The 15,857-nt window shown below is 37.0% G+C and overlaps 3 protein-coding genes across 3 annotated transcripts; 1 reads left to right on the top strand and 2 right to left on the bottom strand.

The window, feature by feature from the left end:
• Positions 1–455: 455 nt before the first annotated feature.
• LOC144635262 (uncharacterized) lies at positions 456–8,275 on the bottom strand. Its single transcript, XM_078494367.1, has 8 exons — positions 8,230–8,275; positions 8,075–8,137; positions 6,814–6,906; positions 4,266–4,358; positions 3,725–3,753; positions 3,502–3,570; positions 2,295–2,393; positions 456–1,557 (listed from the first exon to the last, which is right to left on the bottom strand). Exons 1-8 carry the CDS (start codon positions 8,252–8,254, stop codon positions 1,507–1,509), a joined length of 522 nt encoding a protein of 173 aa, XP_078350493.1. The 5' UTR covers positions 8,255–8,275; the 3' UTR covers positions 456–1,506.
• Positions 8,276–8,323: 48 nt separating this feature from the next.
• On the top strand, positions 8,324–12,384 carry LOC144635261 (COA8 family protein CBG23705, mitochondrial-like). The gene is made up of 6 exons (XM_078494366.1): positions 8,324–8,517; positions 8,610–8,735; positions 9,496–9,579; positions 10,454–10,505; positions 10,792–10,873; positions 11,537–12,384. The coding sequence occupies exons 1-6, from the start codon at positions 8,386–8,388 to the stop codon at positions 11,631–11,633; spliced, it is 573 nt and encodes a 190-aa protein (XP_078350492.1). The 5' UTR covers positions 8,324–8,385; the 3' UTR covers positions 11,634–12,384.
• Positions 12,385–13,624: 1,240 nt separating this feature from the next.
• On the bottom strand, positions 13,625–15,815 carry LOC144635188 (putative diacylglycerol O-acyltransferase MT1468). The gene has a single exon (XM_078494268.1). It carries the CDS (start codon positions 15,459–15,461, stop codon positions 13,806–13,808), a length of 1,656 nt encoding a protein of 551 aa, XP_078350394.1. The 5' UTR covers positions 15,462–15,815; the 3' UTR covers positions 13,625–13,805.
• Between the last annotated feature and the right edge of the window lie 42 nt (positions 15,816–15,857).

The raw sequence follows: 15,857 nt of genomic DNA, 5'->3' as shown, positions 1-15,857 counted from the left end.
AAAACGACAGGATTTTTGTGGCTAGCTAAGTGGAGAAGAGAAACATATAAAATTATTGAAACCGTATAGCCACAATGGCATTTTGGATTTTTCGTACGCTTCAAAGATTTTGCAATCTCACATTCTCGCAGTATAAACGAGATAAAACACTTCAAAATATTTACCGACAGAAGTAAGGTCTGGCGTGCGTTTCTCAAACCTGTCGAAGGCCTTTTGAAAAGCTTTATTAATATTTGCAGAATGTTTACCAATGAGATTCAGTTGTTGTCGAGTTTTTAAGTGAGCAATGAAACTTAACACTTGGGCAAAGCATGTGCTAAGTGGTTTTTGGCCTGAAACTACACCGCCATTTGATTGAAATTGAAGTTATAAATCCTGAAATGGCTTCCAGACGTTTGAGAAAAGTACGCCTGGTGATACTAAAAAAATATTATGTAACAACGAAGAAGTTAAAAAAAGTTGAGTACGATTTTATTTCCGGAATTATGGATTACATTTTACTTTGTCTAGATGACAATTAGCAACTGCAAGATAGAAAACCATTCAGTGACTTCAACTGGCTTTTAGCAGTGTTTCTTTCGCACCTGAAGTGTAAAACTGTTTTGCAAAGTTACATAGTTCAAATTAACGAAACAAAAAAACCTCTAAAATACGTTTAAGGAATACAAGCAAATAAACTTTACTGTAAAATGCCGTACGACTTTCCTTAATTCTGTAAGATAGGTCAACTTTGTAGATAACAAAATAAACATTCTGCGGAGGAAATGGGTCATCCACACATAGTCTAGTACACATGCAGTATTAAGAGTTTTCACAGTTCTGTCGCAGAACAGGCTGTGAAAGACAACAACGTAAAACTGAACCCTTTTTTCATTTCCAAGATTCAAATCGGCACTAATTCTCGTACATTTCTTTTAATGTTAGTTCTTAGAATTTCGTAGCGCTTTCAGTTACATCCACAAATGTATAAAATGTTGAAAGTCTAGTACTTGAATTACAGAGTAAGTCAGGATCATCATATCTAAGGAGAACGAGAGTAGATAACAATTTAAGAAAGTCCAAATCCTGGCTTTCGTTTGTCCGCAGCTCACTTACAAATTTTCAAATTTGATGAAAATCGACCAGAGATTTCACTCTTTCAGTTGGCAGGCAGATGACGAGAGCTCTCGCGTACTCTGAGCTTGTTTAGCCCTGCGCGTTGATGATGACATAGTTGATGACACTGAATTGAACACAATTGTCGTCCAACTCTTTTCTCGAAACTCTTGTCGAGTCATCTCTCCTGTTCTTTTTTTAATCCGACCCTTCAGTGCTGTTCAAGCTGGGGGTGGTGTAAAAAAGGATAAAAAGCATTCATTTGAAGCCCGGTATAGCTGATTGGAAAAGACCGTTAATGCGATGCTGTCTTTTGTAGACCGCTCATGAGTGTTTTCTTGACCAATATAGGTGTTGTTGAGTTTCGATTGAGTTGTTTATCTGGTCTGAAATACTTCACGGAATGCCGCTCTATAATGTCTGATTCAAGAAGTTAAGCAATTCCTTGCGATTCTTTTCACGCTATAAAAAAGAAAGAAAAACAGTTTAACAAAATATAGTTTCGCTCGTTTTAAACTTTGCATGTGTGGTAAATCTGCACTTAGCCTGCGTTAAATGCGCTAAAAAAACGTACACAGACGCCTGCTACGCAGGCTTATCTGCACTCGAAGGGTTTTTCTTTTCTTAACCACCAATCAAGAGACAGAACGATTTTAAGCTGAATGCCTTTTGAATTTTTAAGAAATTTCGTACATTGATTTAATCAATTGTATTTTGTAAATAGTTTTGAATTGTGAATAAAGTTATATTTTTTATCAAATGATAGAACTAACATTCGCTAACAACAGTCCCTTCCAACTACCGGGCCCAGTTATTTCTCAGCGCCGGCGAGTCTCCCACCCCTCCCCAACTGTGCAATGGTCAATTATGTGATAGAGGGAAAAAAAAAAAAAAAAAAAAAAAAGAAAAAAAAAAAAAAAAAAAAAAAAAAAAAAAAAAAAAAAAAAAAAAAAAAAATACAAGGAGGGGGAAAAAAGGGGCGAGAGGGAGTAAAGATTTTTTTTTTTTTTCCTCATATGGGGAGAAAAAGGGGCGGAAAATTTTTAAGAAAATCAAAAAAAAAAAAAAAAAAAAAACAAAAAAAAAAAAATTAATTTCGACACTCAAGTGAAACCCGCTCTATAAGCATGCAACAACTTCGCTACAAATAACTGAATTATATCCACGACTGCTTTGCAATATCTAAAATTATTACTCACCTCTTTGTCCTTGCTTGACTTTTTGACTTTAAGTTTTATCTTCTTGCCTGACACAGCGCTTCTCTGTGCCTCTTCTTTTTGTCTTCGTTCTTTCATGAACTGCAAAATCAGCCCAGACGAAGTTAACTTTCCGGCAGCTACTACTAAACTGAAACAGACGCTCCATGCCGTCACGGATCCACGTGCAACCCTTAAGGCCTGGCTAAACTAAGAAACATTGTTTCTTGCCATGTTTCCTAGGTGGTTAAATTAGCGAGAAGCAAGGAAAATGTTTTGCTGCCTGGGTGGCTAAACTAGGAAACAATGTTCCGTGAACAAAGTGTCATGCATGTACATAAACTAGTCAACATTGCTTCCATGGTGGCTAAACTGGGCAACATATGTTTCGGAAGAATAATTTGTGTCCGGGAAACAAAAATGTTTTTGACCTGAGGCAAAAACATTTGTTGTTTAATTCCAAGAAGCAAAATTTGTTTCCGCAACATATGTTTTCCGCGTGGCTAAACTAGGAAACATTTGCCTCATTTCAGTTTAGCCATGCAGGCCTTTAGCCTGCGTTCATAAGTCCCCTGTTACCTTCGCTTCAGGGAAAACGTGTGTACACAAACTACATTTCCCATGACAGAATTGTTTGAGCAAGAAGCTGGGATACCTTAGTACTGTACTAGTTCGATTTTGCGACTTCGTTCTAATAAGCGTTCCCCCTCATCAAAATTCGCCCCAGTTGAAAGCAGTTTTGTATTGAATGCCCTTGTTCTAATAAAAGCCCCTCTTTCGATAAGTCCACTTTACATGTCAGGGAAAGGAAAATAAGCGCCCCATTATGATTTAACGCCCTCCCTTAAACTGCCAAAATTTTATACATGTAAGCGCCTCGAATTTTTACGGTACGTTTTCATCTCCAATTCCAAAAACAAACTTTCAAAAACTTTTATCATGAGAACATCGAGGCTGAGAAAGACCAAAAACTGAAGAACATGCTAACAACATACCCAGTGCCGAAATTTGAATTACTTTGAAAGTTTTCAGATTTTAAAATCCCTCAATACCGTTTTAAAAAAGTGAATTAACAAACAGCGGAATGTATCCAGCTCTGAAAAGCGCTACATGTACGTTATAAGTGTGAAATTTCCTTGATCGTTGCTCAGATCTGCTCAGGATGTGTCTTTTGCGGGGATCTAAGTACAGCAGTAGTCAGAATACAAACCTTCGAGAGCTGAACGGGTCCAGATGCTTCATCTGATTTCTCTGTTTTCTTCTTTTTACTTTTCTTTTTCTGAAAAAGGAAGAAAAGTAAATTTTATGAAATTAAAATATCGTGGTTCTCAGTTAGCAAAGGTACAAAAAGTCCTACATAAGATGTAACTGATCACGTATTGATTGATAAAATCTTTTTTGTTCTTGTAAATTGGAAACACGAAATCCCCTACCTTTTTCTTCTTTGTTTTCTTTCTCTCCACTAAAAATCAAGAGAAAAGAAAGCAACTTAGATTTTAGCCAGAAGAAAAACGTTTCATATCCAGCCTCAGTGAAAAATTGGAGTTTTCAAGGTTTAAGAGAAACAGGCCTTATGAGTTTGATTGTGCATTATGTTGTTCGGTTGCAAGGATTTCACATGTCTGTAAGTTTGCAATCGACTCCCAAATGAGCAACAGTGAAGCAGGTCAAAATAATGCCTGTTTCTACAAGTTATTCATTAGACATTGTCTGTGCCAACCTTCCAGAGGAGATGGGGAGGGATTAGCCTGAACAAAAACTCCAAAGCGGGGTATATATAATAGAGAAAAAAATCGGGAAGTGGAGCGAGCTGAGTGTGGTCTGAATAGGAAGATTTTGTGGAGAATCTTCAACTTTCTGTTTTTTTTAACCTGCTCCGCTTGCTTATTTTTTCATCTTACCTTATACCCCACTAGGGAGGCCTGTTTGCAGGCTAGCGAGGGATGGGATGATCTACTAAGACAATGTACTTACTTGAAGAATCTGACTCTGAAGAGTTTGAGGAGTTGTCATAAGAATCACTAGATGAACTGCTACTTGACCTTTTTCTTCTTTTCTTGCGTTTTTCTGCAAAGATGATCATGATCCACAAAATATTAATCCAGTTGACACACTATGCTATCTTATTTTTGTGACGATGATGATGTTAAGCCTGACTTGAGCACAACTGCAGTTTGACAGTAGATTTGACATCATTGAATACAGTAGAACCCCGGTAACTCGAACTCGGATAACTCAAACAACCTCGCTAACTCGAACAAACTTCCATTTCCCTTGGATTTGAACTCACTTTTCAGCCATTTCTACTCGGTTAACTCGAACTCGGATAACTCGAAAACCCTGCTAACTTGAACTAAATTTTGTTACCCTTGATCAAAATTTGGGTCAAATTTACCCCGATAACTCGAATTCCAGTTCTTGCAACTCGCTACTTATGCCCATTGATTAGAGCAGCGAGCAGATCACGTATTTGACAGCCAAAATTCCACTCTAATCATTAGAGTTTATGATCGTGTTTGAGTTTCTGACAATATAAGTTTACTGTGTGCTATACTGTATACTGAAGTGCTGAAAAATCAGTAAACTTACTATCAATTATTAACTTGGCAAATTAAATATTCAATCAACCCCGATAACTCGAAACCCCGCTAACTCAAACTGTTTTTCGTTTCCCTTCAGCATCCGAGTTACCGAGGTTCTACTTTATATTGTTTTGAACTCAGTTGATTGCTTGAGCTTGTGCCAGTGTACAAGGTTTAAAGAGAACAAGTCATACTTGCACAAATTCTACAAGTATTTACTTAGTATGTTTGATCAGAAAGTAAGCTTGGATTGAATGTTAAGCTACAGTCATGATTTTGATATGACTCACAATAGCATAATATTTATTATAATGTGACATCTAAAAAAAGCCCTTACTAGACATTAGGAAGTGAACAGATATTAAATAAAATTGTATTCTGGTAGAATGTTCACAGCCTTTTTTTGTCTTAGACTGTTGTCTGGACACACGAAAATAATCACGAGTGAACTAGAAGTAAGCATTGGCAAAGGGGTGGGGGTGGGTAACAAGAAAAATAGACATTATAACCTTTGGAAAAAACTGAATTCCCAATTTCTCCAGCAACAGAAAATTCCTGACTGAAAGGAGATGAAACTGTCATCACCTCGGTAACAAGCAATCATGAGTATGCCATGTCATTTACAGAGGTTGTCGTCACTTTGCACAGACATTTTAACATCATCATTTAAGTGGCAGTTTCTCTTAAAGCGGTCCATCGCATTTCGGGTCGGAAAATAGTTTTCCCTCAAACTTTGCCCAGTGAACTATCTTAGGTTGTAAGTAAATGCAACGACTTTAGTTTTTGGAAATACGTTAAAATATATTTTTTAGAGCTCTCGACAGTGAAGGCTGCAAATGGCCTAATTTTGAGCTTGGCCAGAACGAGAAATTTCATAAGTTGACGAGCTCGCCGCTCAAAAACAACCAAACGCACCAAATTATATTTATTATTCCTAAGTTAAGTGGTTCTTCAAAGGTTGGAAACGCATGTTAATTTTGATATATTTTGATTTACGGGTCCGTGAAAATTCAAATAACAGCAACCGTTAGATCGCTTTTTGTAAACATGCAAAAGTATGGTGTCTTCGCAGGCCTTTATTTCACGAGTCCAGACCAGACTATTCTAAATTCCAACTGAATCCTACTAAACAGATGTTAGGAAGCTTAGAAATATAAAAATACCTTGCACTTTTTATCTTCCTTTGCCACAGCGACTTCGAACATTTCGTGCTTATGCGAGTAAGTAAGCTCATTTGCATAATGTGTATGAAATACTCGCATAAGCACGAAATGTTCGAAGTCGCTGTGGCAAAGGAAGATGAAAAGTGCAAGGTATTTTTACATTTCTAAGCTTCCTAACATCTGTTTAGTAGGATTCAGTTGGAATTTAGAATAGTCTGGTCTGGACTCGTGAAATAAAGGCCTGCGAAGACACCATACTTTTGCATGTTTACAAAAAGCGATCTAACGGTTGCTGTTATTTGAATTTTCACGGACCCGTAAATCAAAATATATCAAAATTAACATGCGTTTCCAACCTTTGAAGAACCACTTAACTTAGGAATAATAAATATAATTTGGTGCGTTTGGTTGTTTTTGAGCCGCGAGCTCGTCAACTTATGAAATTTCTCGTTCTGGCCAAGCTCAAAATTAGGCCTTTGCCAGCCTTCACTGTTGAGAGCTCTAAAAAAATATATTTTAACGTATTTCCAAAAACTAAAGTCGTTGCATTTACTTACAACCTAAGATAGTTCACTGGGCAAAGTTTGAGGGAAAACTATTTTCCGACCCGAAATGCGATGGACCGCTTTAAGAGAAACTGCCACTTAACAAACAGGTTGTGCTTCCAAGTCACTGTCTGATATTTGTGGTGGTATAATAAAGCATTTGCTTCCTGATTTGTGATTGGACAGATTTCTGAATGCTTTTGTAGAGGTGACAATAATATTTTTAAAATACCTCTCACAGGTGACCTGCTTCTACTTGAAGAACTTGATGAAGAAGAATTTTCTCGTGAATGGCTGTTGTGCTTCCTCTTGTTTTTCTTTTTTGCTGCAAAATGTTCAAAGTATATGATCAAGCTTACAGAATGTTTTGTTTTCATAGATTTATTGGATTTTCCAACTTGCACCAGCTTGCCATATCCAGGATGTACTAGCCTTACAAAAAATTGGGTGATGTAGCAGCTCTCGTAAGCGGGTATCGAATGAATGGCTTGCGACATTTTGAGAGAACACAATAGAACAAACAACAGGAACAACGCCTTTTGCAGGGTTCGTACACTTTTTCAGGCCAAAACTTCAAGGACTTTTCAAGGACTTTCCAGGACCCCTCTTGAAAATTTCAAGGACTTTTTTTCATGAAATTTACCCCAAATCAACGGTTGATGTGCTTGCTGAAGAACTGAAAAAATCACTTATTTTGGCGGTCTTCTCATTGCCTTGAAGCCTTTTGACATTCAATAAAAAAATCAAGGACTTTCAAGGACCGAAAAACAATTTCAAGGACTTTCAAGGCCTTGAATTTTTATTTTGAGATTCAAGGACTTTCAAGGCATGTGCAAACCCTGCTTTTGACAGGTGGGTGCGAGCGCCGGAGAATAAGCGTCTTGGCAGTGGATGATCCGGGGATATTCCCTTCCCTAGAAATTTTGTTAATAAAGTTATTGAAGTCCACATTTCCAGTAGTCTGAGAGTCATTTTTACCCTCATTCTGGTATTAGGTGGACCTTTGTGGCCCATGGGGTGGTGCAGACCCACCCATCACACCCCCCTGCCTACGGCCCCGTAGCCCCCAAAACAATTGCAACTGCTACACCAAAGGACCTGTAGGACAACAAGCATCCGAGAGCAGCTACACTACTGAAAAAAACTCTCACAAGCACGATGCTTATGATGCTTCACTTGCCCGTCGGGCAAGGGCAGGTGAAGGATTAATAGACCGCTAAATCCACTTGCCCCGGACTATTGGACATTAACTTCTTTGCACGCTGTTTGAGTCAATTGAATGACATACCATGATATGTATGGATTGTCCGGTTAAATCGAAAGTAATATTTTGATCTCGTTCCACACAAAGTAAACTTATTAATAGAGAAAGCTCTATTAAGCGTAATTTTATTTAGGCGTATAAACTATAGATATACATAATCTATAAAAGACTCACCGGCTTTTGCAGTTCGAATTTATTATATTTTGAAATTGAAATACATGTAGCATACCTCGACTGCGTGAAATCTCTCTCCCTTCGCGATCTTTTCTTGAAGAAATCTTCTCGCTCTCTTCTATGAGATAAAAAAATAATTTAAATGGGGTTAAAAGAGAAAATAAGTCCAATAAGACCCAGAAACACGCTGCAAAAGATAACATTACGAACCTTTCCGCTCATCTCTGTCCGCCATTTTGAATAAAGCTGCGACCGCGGCTCTTGAACAGCGGTCGCCTATTAGGCTATGTAGCCTGGCCTTGTTCTTGCCGCCATCTTTTCACTTCCGCTCGTGTTTCTACGCACAGTTTACAGTTTTCAACCTGAATGAAAGTTATTTGTAGAAATAACGCTTTTACACTGCTGTGCGCGAGAAGGAATCTCTTAAAGCCATCGGTTGTTTTATCTAAAAGATGGGAAAGTAACACCCGTGAAGCTGGCTCTAACAAGGATCATCGGGTATAAAAAAGTTGGCTTATGTAACATCGTGCAAGATTTGCAGAGGATTTGTAGTTCCAATATCTTTGACATCTTTTATACACGTTTTTTAGGCTACAAGGAGTACTTCAGCCTCTGGATCCCCTTCTCGTAGCAAGTTCAACTTGGTTGGTCCTCGAGACTACAAATCAAACATAAGAAAAATAGTCTATGCAAAGTCAAAGGATGAAACTAACACAGTAAGTCATCCAAACTCATGGTGCAATATGTATAAAAGTTACATTAATGAACTTGTACCATATTGTTATTGGTAATACAGTGCTTGGTTATTAAATTATAAATTGATTGTGGCATCTCTACTGAATATGTCTAGGCAATATAAAACTAGCCATGGTACATGTATACATGTATTGCAATTCCTGGGTTTTGATTGGTTTACAGGCCATGGTATATGAGCTCATATACAATGGACAACAAAATATGGTAGGTGTACGTGTCGGTGAGAACATCTGGGAGCTCAAATATTACTATTCTTTGGGTGTTTTTAATAAAACAATTTTCCACTTGTGCTTGTTGGATATGAAATAGTTATAGTCAACTTGGTGCTATGCACCTGACTGGCTATCTACAATCTCGTATCCAAATGCTCATGGAATAATTGTTAAGAATATATTGTGGTTTAATTTTTTATCTTTGGTTTAAATTTTCAAACCAGTTTACAGGTAATTTTTATTTTTTATTGTCTCATATTTTAATCATAATCTAAAACAAAAGGAAATAAAAATCAAACTATATACATTTCGCCGATAAAAGGGTAAAAAATAAGGTAAAAGCTGTTAAAATTGATGCTAAATGTTTTCGATCTGTTCGAACTTTTTATTTAAATTTAAACAAGAGGTAAATTAAAAAACATCATTATATAGTGATCTTTTTTTGTAATTTCTTGTGGAAACAGTACTGAAAAGCTTAAAAATGTGTTCAAATTATTTTTTTTCTCAGGAAAAATACTTCAGAGAACAGCAACAAGAATTAAACACTTGGCATCAGGATTTCTGGGAAAGACAAAATGAAAAATTCAGTAAGGTAAGAATCAATCAACCTGCTATATGTCTTTCAGGAAAGTATGGTAGGTGTACGCATCAATGAAGACAGCTGCGGAGCTAAAATATTGCAATTCTTTGGGCATTTTTAATAAAACAATTATTCCACTCTTGCTTGTTGGATATGAGATCGTTATAGCCAACTCACATCCAAAGCGTGCTTGTGGAATAATTGTTAAGTATACATCACAAAATCATCTCCTTTCATTGGTAAAAAGCAAGAAAAGAAAAGGTCAATGGCCACACATAACTTAGGTAATGTCAAAATAAAGTCAGGGCTCAAAATAATTTTCAGTCAGATGCCGGTCATGTTGACCGGTCAAACAAGTTTAAGCTCGGTCAGGTGTCTTTTCTGACTGGTCAAAATTATAGTGAAATAAAACAAAATATAGTATTTTTAAACTACCATTCGTTTCTGCTGTTCGTTTGATCATCTACGTTTGAGTGGCATAAAAAATTTGCTTTGTCTTGATTGTTTTGGCTGCAATTTTTCTAAAAAATCGCTTCTTCAGTAATGCTCTTGTAAGATTTGATAGTGACAAGTCAGACAGAAAGTCCTTAGAATTTAACTTAATGCTTCAGGATAAATTGGTATCAAAACTGTTATTTCTTTATTTTTTCTGGTCATCAGTTATCATTTTAAAAGCCATGTATGTGACCGGTCAAAATGACTGGCAAGCCGAAACTTTGTCCGAACAAATTGTCATCTTGACTGGACATTGTCCGTTGACCAGTTGTTATTTTGAACCCTGAAGGGAAACGTTTTTTTTTTGTTATTTAAAGTTTATCTAGACTTATTCCTTAAAGGAAGTCAGATATTAGTAAAATAATTTTTTTTCAATCCCATTGTTCTGTAGTCAAAAAAGGCATTTCTTCAACTGCGACCAAGGAATCTGGAAAATGATACAAGTAAGTCGAATATCAACTTGAAATGACCCCACAGTAATTCAAATGGTGAATAATGCTATTCAGTGGATACACTGGATGACACTTATCCAAAGGATGATGTTTTAGTTATTAAATGCAGTGGATAGTGTTGCCTACCCTTAAAACATACACAGCCTGACCTCTGTCAAGTGTCAAGGTCATTGCACACAAATTCCAGCCCATGTTTTTTTGTTTGAAGAATTTTGGTAGACTTTTGTACTCGTAGGAGGAAGTCTAATTTGTGCACTATTTCTTTTATACTGTGTAGATAAAGAGCTAGCTGACGATTTATCCAAATTTTACAAAAACTTCTTAGATGGTCACTACAAGGTTCATTCTCAGTATCTCAGGTAAATATCAAGACTGCACTGACTGCTGACGCATTATGTTAAGTTTAAACTATTGATACAATCCACACTTTGGTTTACTGTACATTATTTATTGAATACACAATATAATTTATCAAACCCAAGGTGGGTGTTTTAGCATGAAATCCAACAAGATGTTGGTATGGATCAAGTCTTTTCCAATACGCCTAATGAGATGGGTCGGGTAGAAGCATTCTCAAGGGCTCACATGAATGGCTTGCTACCCTTTGGGAGAGCAATAGTCTTAAGAACCAACCACAATCTTGAACAGTGGGCACCCCTATCCCCAGAAACAGTGCAACTGCTACACTAAAAAAAAGAAAACCAGTAGAATTACAAGATTATGAGAGCTGCAACAAGTCTGAATGAGATTGTGCTATCTCCTCTTAGATGGGTCTGGATGGATATTAGTCTGTCCTTGGACTCCTGAATAAAGAAACCTGTGGAAAGTGGGGTGACTTGCCAAGAACACAACAGAGCCTAGCTGTTAGTCAGTGGGCCTCTTGATACAGAGCCCAGTGAACTTCACGTAACAGTTAGCTTGTTGTATACTTGAACTGCATCATAATCATCTAGTTACTGTGTAGTCATTGTGCTTTCCAAACACCAAGTGTAAATAATTATGATTTTGCATTTGTCTAACAGAGCTTGGTACAGGAGAAATTTCCATTTGTTGTGGACAGGATTACAAGCATCAACTTCAAGATTCTTGAGTAAAATTATTCCAAAGAGATCAAGATAGGACTTCCATGCTGGCTCAAAATCAGTTTTGATGATAAAGATGGCCAGTGAATTTGTGTGAATACATGTAGCACAAAGACTTGAGCATTGCATAAAACTGTGGTTAAAAAAGTGTTGAACTGCCTTCAATAAGGCTGTAAAGAATGGCATCTCGCATTATTTTTATTCTCAAAGTCAGACCACAAAAATTGTGAATTTGCTTTGCTGGTTGTACATAATTTTCTTTTTGACAGTTACCCGGTAATTTCAGTTAGTTGTGAGACTGCTAATTTAACACAGTGTTGTGTAATTGTTTGTAGCTGAAAAGAAATTTGACTGTTTGAAAGGTTTTCCCACCCACGAAGAAACCCTATAGTGGTGGGAATTTCCATTGTATGCTATGCAAATACAGGGAAATCCAGATTTCTTGAACCCTTGTTTTCTCCAAACTCCTGATAACATGAACCAAATGTTTTTCTTGGATTTGCTTCATGAAGTTGATCACTGCAATTTTACCCCCCAATTCTTTGATAAACTACTTTTTTTTTCCTTTAGATGTTTGTGAAATCAGAATTCCTTCGTATATGTACATGTACATGTGCCACGCCAACATTATGTACATAAGGGCACATAACATTTCTGTGTGTACCTGTACATGTGTACTGGTAGTTTGTTAGATGTAGTTTTATAAAATGCATTCCATGAAACTGTAGCTTCAATTAAAACATCTTTATTTTATACAAGGATTTTATTAAAATAGTGAAAACTGCCAACAGGTCATGATATATAAAAAATAAAAATAAAAAATGAAATAAAATAAAATAAAATACATCATTTTAATTTCTATTGTTATTTATGATTGTAAAATGATTTTACAATCATAAATAACAATAGAAATTAAAATGATGTATTTTGTTATTGTAATTAAATAATTCTCATATTTATTACTATTTAGTATTATAACATTTTGTATTTGGCTATGCCGTTGGTCCCTGCTCTATGGACGCCAGCTTATATGGATCTGCCTTTAATACAGACAATCACCCAGAGATCTGTATTGTGCCCTTGTGAAAAAAAAATATAATTTCTTGGTATTGAATGACAAACCTATAATTTCTGAAAAATAATTGAAGAAATAATTTATTTGTAAGACACTGATCTTTAAAAATAATCTCTGGCAAACTGCTAAAAAAAAATTGCATTGCATTTCTATATATTAAAATTCAATTTTCAGTTTTCTGCTAATCAATAAATAATGTTGTTAACTAACATAAACTTGCATATCAAAAAGTAACTGTGGCCTTATAAAAATGATTTTCTTTAAAAGAAATGTGTCATACAATGAACATGTCTCTGATTCTCCTAGTAAAAAAACGCATTTGCCTTATTATAATCTCTCTACATTTATTTCCAGACCTAAGGCAATCTTTTCTTTCCTCTTTAGTAGCTGTCTAGAAGATTAATTCTGAAGTGCATCATTAATCTGGGATTCAAGCTAAGGGTTCAAAGTATAAAGTACAAAAGTGACACAATGAAGTCTAAAATCCTTATTCGAGAATGCATTAAAAAGATGGCTATTTTAAGCTCCAGACAAAAGGTTGCTCCTTTGTCTAGACATGATTTTAAATAAAGGTGAATAATTCTCAATTATTGTGAAATAATAATTGTCAGTTGTTTCTCCTATCAATGCCATTAATGTGGAAAAGGAAATTTTTTCATGAGCTAAGTAAACCTAACTTTGTTTGTAGTAACTTGTTTATCTAGACTTTGGTCATCTGTAAAAATAAATTATTTTACATAGTGGGAAAATTGTAAATATTACCTAGAATTAAATTTGGTACAAAGGAAACAGTTACTGTATTAAATGTAGCCTGCGTAGCAAGCGTTCCCGTACTAGTGAAGTGCTGCTATGTGTCGCGCGCGAACGAATATTCTGGCGAAGAGAGAAAGATTCTGGCCGCGCGAAAATTGGGGCGAGAACAAAAAAGGGAAAGGAGCGGGGAGGGGGTACTTAGCTATACAATTTGTGATCGTCAAAAAATAATATTATGAACTGGATTTATAAACTACATGTAATTCCCAAAGCTTTAGTTCGTAGGTGGTAAAACAGTTTCCTCTAGTGTCTGACAGTGAAGACAAAATTTATAAGGTTAACTCACAGTACTTTCGTGAAATGTCATCTTGTACATATATTTTAATGAACAGCATGTCCATTGCTTATACCATCACTATGAAGAACACACTTGGCCATTTCATTCACTGCATTTCCAAACTCTTCAGTGATAATCTCAGGATCTGGAAGTACGGTGATGTCACTTTGCACACCAACGATAACTTGACCCGCGTAAGTAAAAATGGACAGACCCAGTCCCATGTTGTTGCGCTGAGGTGGCCAAAATATCATGTATTTGACACGTTGACCACTCACTTTGAGAAAGTATTGTGGACCAGGCACATTTGATAAAACACAGCTTGCTTTTTGGGCTATAAAAGTGTTCACGATACGAATCACAAATTCTGGACAGAGTTCATTTGTCAGCATCATTAGAGCTGCCGAGGCCAATGGTTCACCTGAGACTTTGACTTCATCCATGCGGGCTTTGGTCTTGTACATTTGCTCCAGAACACCCTCAGTAGCTGTTGCAAGTTTAAAGAAAATCAACGAGAACTTGTTTTCAAAGCTCAGTTCTTTCTTGGAGGCAGCTGATAAGCGGACATCTACTGGAATTGATGCAGTGAACTCTGGAGGGCTGTCCACGCCTTTTCTCTGGAAGTACCTTCTGATTGCGCGAGAAAGGCACGACATCAAGACATCATTAACAGTGGTACCTGTGACAGCCTTAATTTCTTTAATTAATTTAAGCTCAAATCCTTCATGCCAGACAACCTTCTTAACACCGCTGATCTTTGGCCCATGTAAAATGTTTTGGTCGGCAAATGAGAGAAGTAGCTTTATCATGAAACTAGGTGCGATTAATAGTGCTTTGGCCATTAGAAGAGCTCTGCCTGTCGAGGAAAACTTTTGAGGCTCCTTTTGAGGAGTTGCTTCATCAGGTAGTTTGTTGATAAGAAATCTTGACAATGAAACCCCATCAGCTACACTATGGCTCATTCTGAACACCGAGGCAAAATCCTGGCCACCATAGTTAGTTGGGATACAGCAGAAGTACCAAGGGGATTTTCCTTTGGGAAAAGCTTCATTGCTCAGCTTAGAAACAATGGATGCCAGTTCCTCTTTTGAAGAGGGTACCTCGCCTTCCCATTTGAACACGTGATTTTCAATCCGAAAGGACTTATCTTCCTGGAAAAAGTACTGAAAGTACCCTGGGCGAATGTAGCAACGAGCTCTGGGGTAAATCAATTCTCCATTCGGTTTTTTAGCGTTCACCATACGTTCTAGAACAACCTGACGAAAGTCATTCAATGCATCGTCAAAGTTGGATTTGTTTTCTGCGTAAACTAATCCATTTATAATAAGCTTGTTTTCATCACTGGTCTGCTGCCAAAGTGCGTCTTGACCGCTCAAAGCGATTTCGCCGGTGGTGAACTTAACTAGCACTCGCTCGAACATCTTCAGGAGGAAATAAACCAGAACTAGTGGAATCAAGGGTGGAACTACGAAAAGGACCACAATGTACCCCAACAGACATTCTACGAGGAACCAAGCGAGCCACAGCAACGAGAACATCATTCCTAAGCGGGTTTTCCCTCGAGCTGCCGGTTTCTTAGCAGTTTTTTGTGGAGCATACCCGATTGCCTCCTTGTTGGCCGAATTGCCATTGACTTCGCCATTGCAAATGCCATTTTTTGTAGCGATCGTATCGCCTTTAGCCGTTGTTGAACCTTCCATGTCTCGCAATGAAATAATATTCCAAAGTCTTGCAGCGCAAGTAGAAGAAATTTTATCGTGATCGGCAACAAGTTCAAAGGTTTCTTAGTAGAAACACGAGCTATGATTGGTCAATTTAGCAAGTCACGTGCCATTGTTATGAAAGGAATATTCACGTGAGAGAAGTATCAAATGTAGTTTCCTGTTTTGACGCAAAAATGAAACTTTAGTGTTTAGTAAAGACAATTTGGGGTCAAATCCCTAGTGTTAAACCCTGCTTTAAGGATTAATACCCAAATTGCAGCATAACAGGACGGTTTGCTTGGTCTATTGTGGTATATTTTGAAACGTGCGGTGGATTGCACCCCGGCCCAGCAGGAAGTGGACTATGGATTCACTATTTTTATTCGTGACCTT

Source organism: Oculina patagonica, chromosome 13, assembly GCF_052425735.1.
Source record: "Oculina patagonica isolate OP01 chromosome 13, crgOcupat, whole genome shotgun sequence".
In the NCBI taxonomy this organism is placed as follows: Eukaryota; Metazoa; Cnidaria; class Anthozoa; order Scleractinia; family Oculinidae; genus Oculina; species Oculina patagonica.
Note: the sequence above shows the minus strand (reverse complement) of the source record. Positions and strands in the feature narration are given on the sequence as shown.

Bases quoted from the DNA above. Each gene is read 5' to 3' on its own strand.
- LOC144635262 (XM_078494367.1), bottom strand. From the start codon at position 8,254: ATGGCGGACAGAGATGAGCGGAAAG. The intron at 6,907-8,074 runs GTATGCTACATG...AACATTTTGCAG, and splicing joins AGAGATTTCACGCAGTCGAG to CAAAAAAGAAAAACAAGAGG. The intron at 2,394-3,501 runs GTTTGTATTCTG...CTGATTTTGCAG, and splicing joins GACCCGTTCAGCTCTCGAAG to TTCATGAAAGAACGAAGACA.
- LOC144635188 (XM_078494268.1), bottom strand. From the start codon at position 15,461: ATGGAAGGTTCAACAACGGCTAAAGGCGATACGATCGCTACAAAAAAT.
- LOC144635261 (XM_078494366.1), top strand. From the start codon at position 8,386: ATGAAAGTTATTTGTAGAAATAACGCTTTTACACTGCTGTGCGCGAGA. The intron at 8,518-8,609 runs GTATAAAAAAGT...CACGTTTTTTAG, and splicing joins GCTCTAACAAGGATCATCGG to GCTACAAGGAGTACTTCAGC. The intron at 10,506-10,791 runs GTAAGTCGAATA...TATACTGTGTAG, and splicing joins GAATCTGGAAAATGATACAA to ATAAAGAGCTAGCTGACGAT.